Raw genomic sequence first — 11,479 nt, 5'->3', positions numbered from 1 at the left:
TGATCTTCAAAACATTTTTTACATATTGATTGAGGAGAACACAACCATTTATAAGTTTATTTTATAATACAGATTGTTTGTTGTTTATGCTACGTACTTTTTTTTTAAGTATTCATGTCAATAAACAATGATTAATACATGTTTTTTTTTACAAATTTTGTCAATTAAGTTAAAATTTATCTGAACTACAACTGTTAATTCAAAACAATTATAAAATAATACGTATAACGTTTGAAAACTTTTCTTTTGATTTTATTTAACGACATAACTAGATTAATATACATTAATTTTTGCTACCCGGAAAGTTCAGATAATTTTATTTCATATTTATTGTATACATAATTTAAATGGTCCAATGCCGTAAAATTCACTAAGAATAACCTAGTACACGAATCAAAACGATACCGATCGAAACTATGTAATTATCAACCAAATTACCACCAAAACGATACCGATCGAAACTATATAATTATCAACCGAATTACCACCGCATCACTCCGCTTCGAAGCACACGCTTACATCTAGTGGGTGTTTGGCATTCCTTCTCAAAACTAACTTATTAACTTATATAAGTCAAAAGTGAGAAGTTAGAAATTCTAACTTCTCAAAAATGACTTCTCAAGGCATAAAATCCTTCAAAATAAGCTAACCCAAACACTCAACAAATAACTTATTAACTTTTATAAGTCTTATGACTTGCTTCAAAATAAGCTAACCCAAACACCCCCCCTAATATAATTGCCATCCATTCGTAAAGATTAGTATTTTCGCTACGCCAAAACTCTTGGGGATTTCGATTCGATTCGAGCTCGTTAATCTCCTTCATTCTCGAATCAAAGTTAGGGTTTCACCGAACCATCATCAGTTCATCACAAATTCGGTTAATCTAGCTATGGATTCTCGTAAGAGAGGACGGCCTCATGTTAATGGCACCGCAAAGAAATTCAAGTCAGGTTAGTTGCGTTGCTTCTTCGTCAATTTACATGTGTGTGTTTCGTTCTGTATCTATAGCTTTATACGAGTTTTTTGCACTTACGATTAGTTTTTATACATATCTGTTTCGTTGTTGTTGAATCTCTGCGTTTGAATTTGGTTTAGGTTTAGCGATTGATTTGTTTTGAGGATGAATTGTTGAATTTGTTCATCTGGAACGGTTAATCTAACCCTAATTCATGAATTAGGTTCACTTATTGATAGTTTTTGTGCTTTTTTTAGGGTTATACTCATTACTCTATGAATTAGGGTTTACAGTTTGGTGGATTTCGAAGAAGAAAGTTAGCAGAGAGCATCTATAGAAGTTACTCTATGATTTAGGGTTTACATTTGTTCTTTTTTGTTAGTTAACACACACACATGTGTGTGTGTATTTCGTTGTGTATCTATAGTTCTGTACAAGTTTTACACTTAATATCTGTTTTGTTTTTGTTAAATCTCTACGTTTGAATTACATTACGGTGTAACGTTTTGTTGAGGAGTTCATCAATCCTTGTTAGGTTTAGCGATTAAATCCGTCTGTCTGGAACAGTTAATCTAAGTATCTAACCCTAATTTATGAATTAGGTTAGTTTTGTGCCTCTTTATGTGTTATACAAATTAGTCTGTGAATTAGGGTTTAAAGTCGGTCGATTTTGCAACGAGAAATTAAGCAGAGAGACTTATACAGGTTTTAAGATGTATAGAACTGTAAGTTCTTGAAGGTCACACCAGTTTTTTGTGTTATAGAAGTTACTCTAGGAATTAAGGTTTACATTTGTTTTTTTTTGGTTAACACACACAAATGTGTGTTTTTCGTTGTGTATCTATAGTTTTGTAGGGACTGTTAGACTTACGATCAGTGTTGTAATTATCTGTTTTGTTGTTGAGTCGCTGCGTTTGAATTTGGTTGTGTTTTGATGTTTACTTAGGGAGCAGGTAGAAGCTCATCAATTCTTGTTAGCTTTAGCAGTTGATTTGTTTTGAGGATGAATTCGTCTATCTGGAACAGCTAGCTTAACCCTATTTCATAGATTAGGTTCATATCTTGATAGTTTATGTGCTCTTTTTTCTGTTATAGAAGTTACACAATGGAGTAGGCTTTACAGTTTGGTGAATTTTCAACGAGAAAGTAGAAGGTATGGAACTGTAAGTCCCTGAAAGTCACACCAGATTTGGGTTCTAGAAGTTATTCTCATGAGCTATCGAAATTCTAGCAGTGACAGTGTGATGCCATGTCTATGATGAAAGAAATAATAATTATGGGGACGTGTGTTAAGCTACTTAGCAGTTCTTTACAAACTCCATGACCTAAAAATTTATCGAGTATTTGAGTTTATACAAAAGTTGAACATCATGAGCTATTAAAAAAGTAGTGTGTGCAAAAAAATAATTTAATGCTTTAACAATTTAAACATGCTTCAGCTAAACAGAAGTTGTTAACAACTCAAATAAACATCTTAATTCTTAAACTACCATAAAAATTGTAGATAAGTTACAGCTTAAACATGGAATTTTAAACAAATTTTACATGTACAAGGACTTGTACCAAAGTTCAAAGAAAACATATACAACTCAACTGATGTGCATGTGTGTAAGCTTAAGTCTTGTGGAATCGGCATCTACCTTTAATAGCTATAATTTTCCTTGCCTGTTAAGGTCATACCCATAGGTCACTTTTGTAACTGATAACAACTCAAGTTTTAGTTTTGCTTCATGTTCTCAAAACAAGCTCCCATTATAAAATTAAAAAAAACCTTAAAAAAATCATAACTGCTTTCTTAAAATTAAAACTTTTTTTAACCTTGGGTTTATAAACCTTGATTCAATATACTCCCATCAATAATATTGTTTCAAACTTGTTCATAAATACAACAATTTAACTACAATTGCAGTTCGTCTCAAGTTTTCACCTTCTTTGTTACGTTTTATCCTCTTTCAGTAGGTTGTTTCCTAAAATTGAAATTGACAATGTGTAACTCCTCGCATAAGCTTTGTTATAAACTTATAATGGGCTAAATAGAGAGCCCCGTAATATAACAATAAACTTCATATTGCAGTTAAAACTTATTATGCTTAATTACATATTACAAATAAGTCTAACTGAGAGAAAACACTTAATGTCTTGTAACAGAATCAGAGTTATCAAGTGGTATAAGAGGCAAAACGAAGCCTTGCATGAAGTATTTCAGGTCTAAATCCCTCCTTTCCTCAGTTAACAAATATTTAATTTAATCATTTCATGTCAAGACTAACATTCGGAACTTAATTATTATTGTTATTTGAAATGTAGTTGGAAGTTCCACAACTTAGAACCTATAAGTAAACTCATTCCACAAGTTAATTACATTAAATATATACATGTCTGATACAAGTATAAACAGATCGTGTTCACGGGTTCAACCCGAACCAAACCTGAAAGTTTACGACGAACCCGAACACGACCCGAACCCGAAAATTGTGTTATACATATAACCCGAACACGGCCCGAATATTTGCTGGTTGACCCAACACGACCCGTTCAACTCGATTTTTTTTATTTTTTAAAATTTTTTCTTTGTGAAATAATGTATTATAATTAAAATTTACTAAAAAACACAAATGTATATAATAGAAAATACATTTAAATTATAAAATATTATTTCAATTTCTCCTTTTAAGTTATAATTATGACATAAAACATTTTGTAGTCAACCCGCCAACCCCTATTGGGTTGACCCGAACTCGAGTACTTGACCCGTTTAGCTAAACAGGTTCGCGGGGTTCAACCTGAAACTGACCGACCCATTTAGACTAAACCCAAACCTGCAAATTTCGTGTTAGGTTTCTGTCGTGTAACTTGTGTTTTTGGGTCGTGTCAATTATTCACACCCTTAAGTATAAGCCTGCAATATTTGTGATAGGTAATTTCATTATCTGTTCACTACAATTTAGAGAAATCATAAATCATCATTTATGTAGATGGATAATATACAACAACCCTACCGAAGTATGAAAAAGTGTAAAAAATGTCACCAAACTACAAAAGTGTCAGAGGAGTCCACCTAAGTTTCAATAGTTTATACAAAACTCGGTGTAAAATGCCTGTTATTCTATTCAATTTGATTTCAAATAAAAAAGTATAATATGAAATGCAATCCGAATTTTTATGGCATTTTTGCAAAATCTAAATACTTTATTATAATCTTTATTTGTTTTGAAAATCATAGCCATGCAAAGAAGACTTGAAGGGTAAACATCAAAACCCACATTTTCCTTATCCGGTCACCAGCGGCTATGAAACCATTCCCATGTTTTTGTTTCTTATAATATTCTTTTATATGTCCTGGCTCGTGACCATCATATACTTTGTAACCAATGGTTTTCTTGTCATTATTTTTGCAAGACTTGGTATGAAAGCCACCAAGTTGAAACTTGGTGCTTGCTCTTCTTCGACGCTTTCATATTTGGGTGGAAAATTGCAATAAACAGCAATACTTTATGCTCATTACTGATTCTAGCATCTGACTATGAAAATTAGAAATAGTAACAACGTAACATACTTTAAAAAAAAACAACATTTTACCTATAAACCAGGTAAGAAAGGACGAGTTTCTTTTTTACTATTTATTTGTCCACGTATCGACATATAATTCTACATTTTTATACTTTGTTTTATATTATAGTAAATCTTAGTTAATGTTAATAGTATTATCAAACTTAAATATTAATATGTTGTCAATATATAACAATCCTGTTCTAAAGTTCCACCTTATCATCTTTTATAGCAATTGTTTAAACAGAGTAATTACTTGATGACCATGTTAAACGTTGCTATTTGTTTTAAATAAACAGAACCATGTTACATTGGTATTGTTTCTTTGAGTTCTCATAGCTAATAGAATGAATAATATAGCATGTTGACATTTACATCATTTGCTTCATTTTCATTTTTCAGTTAATTTGTTTTATATTGCAGCATGGACGGCTGCCAATTTGGCGAAAACTGTCACTTTCTCCATTACTATCCTGGTGGCTACAACGCCGTTGCGCAACTAATGAACCTCCCGCCAATTTCAACCACCCCAACCACCATACAAAACGGACCAACGTCAACCGCTAACGTTAAATCGAAGCTCTGCAAGAACTACACCACTGCCGAAGGCTGTAAGTTCGGTAACCAGTGTCACTTCGCTCATGGAGATCATGAGGTTGGAAAGCCTATCAACGAGGACCCACGAGCCCTACCATCACTCCCGGCACTCCCGAGCCGACATGCACCGCCACCGTCAGGTCCTGCCGCTAGCTTTGGTGCCTCAGCTACCGCTAAAATCAGCGTTGATGCTTCCCTCTCAGGTGCTATAATCGGACACGGCGGTGTGAACTCCAGACAAATCTGCAGACAAACAGGTAGGGTGTGCACGGTTCGGTGCAGTTAGGTTGTTAGTACTAAACCGAAATCGAAACCGTAACCGAAGTCATTGGTTAATACTTAATCGTTTTGGTTTATTTGGTTAATTTGTCGGTTTTCGGTTCGGTTAATAACCAAACCTAACATGGGCTAAAGTTTTTGTTTAGAAATACATCTAATGGAGGTATAAATACATGAAATAGATGTAAAAATAAATAAGATGGAGGTATAAATACATGAAATGGAATTATAAAACCTGAAATACATGAAATGGGGATATAAAAGCTAGAAATATATGAAGATTTATCGGTTAGGTTAAATTCGGTTAACCGATGGTACAAAATACCGATAACCGATTTTTGGTTAATTCGGTTTCGATTAACCGATGATACAAAATAACCTATAACCGATTTTCGGTTAGTTCGGTTTCGGTTAATTACAGTTTGGTTTCGTTGGTTTGGTTTCGATTAACAGTTCGGTTATTGCTCACCCCTAAAACAGGAGCCAAGCTATCGATTCGGGATCATGAAAGTGACACAAATCTTAAGAATATTGAACTTGAAGGCACGTTTGATCAAATTAAGGAAGCGAGCGCTATGGTTAGAGAGATTATATCTAGTGTGAGTGTCAGATCGGTTGCACCAACTCGATTACCGCCACCGGCTATGCAACGTGGGCCCCCATCACACACTACTCCACCAGGCAGCAAAAAGACGAAACTGTGTGAAAATTTTGCCAAGGGGTCATGCACTTTCGGTGAAAGGTGCCATTTTGCACATGGTGCGACCGAGTTAAGGAAAGCACGCGTGTGAGACGCTAACAAAGTTTTGGTAAGTTGTGGCTTTTTTCGCTTTTTTTGTAGTAAAGATTCTTGATACTTAAACTGTTTTTTCAAGATTCATATGATGTTGGGTGTGTGACAACCGAACTTAGTGTTGGCGTTTTGGTGTTGATACAACATTTGCGATTCTTGTTATGATACTTTTAGATTCGTTCAATCGTGCGCATTTAGTGCAGAAAGGATGCTATGCAACAGTCAAGTTTATGCATACAGTTGATAAGAATCTATGATTGATAGTAATGTATCTATTTCTTGTTACTATTAGGTATGTTTTAAAAAATGAGTCACTCACCTGGTCAAAACGGTTACATTTAGGTCTTGTTGGGATGGGTTGACCCGTGAGCGGTTTTTGTTTGACTTGGTTACTAACGATACAATTTTACAACAGTAGTGTCTTAATAAAGCATACGAGTATCATGAATTCATAATTGATTAAAATGAGTTGTTTAACATGTCAAAATGGGGTTTTTAGGTATGGGTTACTTTTTGTTTGCTTCGTTACCAAATTTGTATTAATATTATAAAGTAGTAGATTAAGCTTTTTTTATTAAGCATGGAAGGGATCAATTTCATTCTTGATTGATTGGTATTTGCCCATCTCTTGTTACTATTAGGTAGAGGTGGTAAAATAAGAAGTATGGTGGGTCAAAATGGTTAATTTTAGACGGTCAACCCTAGGGGTGTTAACCGGGTAGTGTTTGCGGGATGACATGAACACGGCTAGTTTAGTTAAACGGGTTGACCCAAACCTGTGCGTACTAAACCCAAATCCGCAAATCGTGCTAGTTTCATGTCGTGTTTTTGTGCCTTGTTACCAAAATTGCATAAGGACAATTCTTCTTTGCCTTGTTACTGAAGTAATAAAAGAACAATTCTCGGTTGCAAGAAAGGTTATTAGAGTATTGTAAAGTTGTGAATTTATTATTAACTTTCGATCAATTAAAGACACCAACTTGAATGTTAAATGATGAGACTGCTGATTTTATGTTGAGTAGAGCCAATCCAATCCTTTTTATGTTCTAGTTTTTGTCCTAGTGAAATCCCCCTTTTTGGGTTGATTGTTAATATGTTTATTAATATTTTGTTGTCAAATACTCGCACATGTCAAGTTTTCAGCCCGCAACCATTGGGCGAAAACGGGCTTAACGATCAATACTTGCAAACGTGTATTTGTATGTATTGTTTATAGATAATAAGAAAATTCAGTAATTGTATCTAGACGAGAGAAGTCCTATGATTGATGACCTTGTGAAAAGTCTCTATTTTTGCAACATAAATAAATCTCTAAGCCCCTTTTGGGTGAAGTGGACAATATTGATAGGTATGAGGGTCCAAATCACCCCTCTGTCATTAGTCGCATCAATCGTGGACATGAGAGACGATGTGTTCAAAAGAAATGCTCCGCCTTACCAAGGCATTGTGGATGTGCTAACCATGGATGAGAGGATAACTAAATTAAGCGTGTTTACGTAGGAGTAATACTAAGACTAGTACCTTCTGGGAAGTCTCCACTTTGGTAACCAACAACAAACGTGTAAGCTAATTATGAGTAAATCAGACAACATTAATTTATATGAGAAGCCAAATGTTGGTATGGCTGAACCAAAGACGGATCCATTATCTCTAGTGCTTCATACAATTGATGTATTCGGAAACTTAGTTGTTGATTGTAATGTTATACACGGAAAGATGATGATCAATTCCTTGCCATTATGAACTATAAAAACTCGAATAATAAGAGTACACTACAAGAATAATGTACCAATAACGGCGATGCTCCATATGTCGCCGTTATTCGTCCGATCCGGACGCGGTGTCTAACAATAAACCCAAGCCACCCATTTCTTATCTTGATTCAACGGTTGGGGTTTAACCTAACCTTTAGCGGCGACACCAACATCAATAGCGGCGACAAATTGTCGCCCTTAACAGTGTTTCGCAGATACAGCCGGATAAAGCGGGATTTTCCCTCCTTCCTCCATTTTCACCCCAAATTCTTCATCTCTCTTACTGGATTCTCCCTCAAATCGGCTATATTTCTTCAATTTCACCAAATTCTCCCCCAAATCAGTTAGTATTGTTTGTTTAAGTTGAATTTAATCTTTAATTTTTTATATATTTGTTAATTTCTTGACCTTTTGTGTATGTATGTGTGTATGCTAGTGAAATCCGACCACCCACCACGTCTCCACCGCCACCACGAGTAGAAACATCACCATGGCCGGCCCTGGGGGTGGGCGGGGAGGACCACCGGCCAGGGCCCGATATTTCGAGGGGCACGTTTTTTATAAAAAAAACTCGATATGTATATGTAAAATATTTTTGTAATCGGGTACATCCATACAAACACCAACATAGGCCCCCCTTACAAAACTATTCCTATAGTTTAGATTAGTTATTAATCCCTTTGGCATTAGGTTTAGACTTTTAGTGAGCCAAATACCCAATTTCGTTAAGGCCTAAGGGCACATTTTTTTGAGCTCGAATAGGGTACACGAATTCTCAGGGCCGGCCCTGAACATCACTTTAAAGGTTAGTTTTCTATTTATTTTTGCTCAGGATGAGAATTTGTGTAATTTTAGGTTTGTGTAGGCATGTAAGGATGTATGTTAGTATCTAATGTGTATATACTAATAAATGTATGTGTGTATATCGAGGTGTATGTGTAAATGTATAAATGTAAATGTGTGTATGTTAGTATGTATGGGTGTAAGTATTTATGTGTGTATGTTAGTATGTATGGGTGTAACTTATGTATGTGTGTATGTTGGTATGTATTTGTCTTCTAGTGGTACTTAGACCAAATCAACCATTTAACATATTTTTTTTTTGTTTTTTTGTTTTTTGTTTTTTTTTCTTTTTTGTAAAATAACTGAACCGGCAGCGTCCACACAATAAAACAACCTTCACTCATATTTCTCCTCCTTTGGTAATTTTATGTCATGGTGTTATACTACACCAAATCGTATGCATGTTTCAAAGAATTGTTTTGATGGTTGTCGCCTAAATTTTATAAACAAAAATGCGTAAATTATTGTTTTTTCAATAAATCACGTTTTAACTTTTAGTTGGTCATCTAACAACTTAAACTTTGTAATCTTATAGAAATAATATAGAAGAATTAAAACGAGGGAAAATAATATACAATCATGGTGAATTCCCTAACTACCACACTTAAAGCTTTGGTGGGGAAAATAATCATTCATCACTATAAAATATTAGTCATGTATAAACTTAGTTTTTAATTCAAGAAAATCATGAAAAACATCATTTTTATGGTATACTTATATGTAAGCTTCATGTTAAACCAAATTATACCTCTATAGGCGTAAGATATAGTCACTACTTTTTTTTCACATATAATTAGAAATGTCATGAAACGTATAATTTTACTCGTTTAAAAAAAGTTATGAGTAGTCCTAAAATATCTGTGCATAATTAAAAAAGAAAGAGTTATATAAAAAAGCATAGAAATTGATGTATTGATACATAAAAATAACAGTTAATTAGATAATTAGTCCCTATAGTTTATACAAAGTAACAATCTAAGATACTAATAGTTTAAAATTACATCCTGGGTACTAACTTTCCATTTTTAACATGTGAGGGTAGGGCTGTAAACGAATCGAACGAGGCCTTGTTCGTGTTCGTTCGTAAGGAAATAAATGCGTTCACGAACGGTTCATGAACACTTACCGAACGAGATTTTATGTTCGTGTTCGTTCATTAAGGAAATGAGCGTGTTCACGAACGGTTCACGAACACAAGCGAACACAAATAAATTTGGCGAACGCGATGAAGGATAAAGGTGGATGGCAGAGAGAGTAGCACTAGAACTTGAATCCCTTATTGTGGAACATAAGTAGATCATATTCGTCGATGTAAATAATTAGAAAAGAAAGGGAAATGGTGCATAAACAAGGTGAAAAAGGGTTTCCTAGTTTAATTGTTAGGGTAATGATATAAATAAAAGTTTAATAGTATAAAAAGTAGAGATAAAATATATGAAAGTATAAAAATCTTTAATTAAAACACGAACATAAACGAACGCAAATGAACAAATGTTCATGAACACTTACCGAACGTTCACGAACACAATTGAACGAACGAGACCTTTGTTCATGTTCGTTCATTTAACTAATCGAACGGAATTTCTTGTTCATGTTCGTTCGTTTATTAAACGAATGAACATAAACGAACTTCCCGCCGAACGATTCACGAACTGTTCGCTGAACACTCGGTTCGTTTACAGCCCTATGTGAGGGTATTAATTACATAGTTAATTACATAGTTAGTCCATGTGGTTTACACAAACTAACAGTCTAAGGTACTAATAGTTAACAGAGAATTAACGTTAATACCCTCACATGTTAAAAAATAGAAAGTTAGTACCCCAGAATGTGATTTTAAACTATTAGTACCTAAAATTGTTATTTTGTGTAAACCACATGTACTAACTATTTAATTAACTCTAAAAATAATTATTCTATGATGGAAGAAGACAATTTAGATGGTGTGTCGACCGCACTGTGGTGCATATGGAGAAGCAGGAGATAAAAGTCCTTGGCCATCTTTGACTCAGAAACCAGTAATCCAAAGCATTAAGATTATGGAGTGTGGAGGAGGGTAGTCCTTAAAGGATGATTCGTCATGTAGGTGCTCACGTAAGCGAATGTGGGAATGAACCTAAAGTGGATGGACCTAGGGTGTGAGGATGAGCCTCAATATATAAATATGTGTGTATGTATGTATATGTGTGTGTGAGAGAGATAATAAGAAACCTGGCCCGTCTTCTCCGTCTTGCCTTCGACATTTGCGACGGGGACGTCCCCGGGGGGGGGGGGGGGGGCGGTGTTCCGGCCCGTCGCTGCTCCTTAATGCCTCGGGGACGAGCCCCACACCGGTTAGTCAAATGTGGAATCAGTGCTGTAACTTTGAACTATCTTGTATAGGTGTTTAACTGTTTTCTGATATATGTACAGTAAAACCTTTATAAATTAATACTCGATAAAATTATTAATCTGTCCAGTCACAACTTCGGACCAGTACAAAATTGGATCTCAATCAGTTTTTAACCATATTGGTCCCAACAAAATTATAAATTAATAATTACTAAAAAATTCCAAATTCTAAGATTGTGTAGTAAAAAATGAATCTTTACTACACAATCTTAGAATTTGAAATTTTTATTGAGCTTCAAATCTATATATTGAGTTCATCTTTTATTTTCAATAGACATTTTATACTGATCAATTTTTAACCATGTTTAATGTAAT

General features: G+C 34.5%; 1 protein-coding gene across 2 annotated transcripts; it reads left to right on the top strand.

Moving 5' to 3' along the window:
• The first annotated feature begins 703 nt into the window (after nucleotides 1–703).
• On the top strand, nucleotides 704–6,360 carry LOC110897569 (zinc finger CCCH domain-containing protein 14). Of its 2 annotated transcripts, XM_022144334.2 has the most exons (4): nucleotides 704–953; nucleotides 3,107–3,164; nucleotides 4,931–5,361; nucleotides 5,864–6,360. In XM_022144334.2, exons 1-4 carry the CDS (start codon nucleotides 893–895, stop codon nucleotides 6,172–6,174), a joined length of 861 nt encoding a protein of 286 aa, XP_022000026.1. In that variant the 5' UTR covers nucleotides 704–892; the 3' UTR covers nucleotides 6,175–6,360. The 2 variants fall into 2 exon arrangements, with proteins under 2 accessions (XP_022000026.1, XP_022000028.1); XM_022144336.2 differs by lacking the exon at nucleotides 3,107–3,164.
• Nucleotides 6,361–11,479: the final 5,119 nt, after the last annotated feature.

Source organism: Helianthus annuus, chromosome 13 (assembly GCF_002127325.2).
Source record: "Helianthus annuus cultivar XRQ/B chromosome 13, HanXRQr2.0-SUNRISE, whole genome shotgun sequence".
Lineage (NCBI taxonomy): Eukaryota > Viridiplantae > Streptophyta > Magnoliopsida > Asterales > Asteraceae > Helianthus > Helianthus annuus.
Note: the sequence above shows the minus strand (reverse complement) of the source record. Positions and strands in the feature narration are given on the sequence as shown.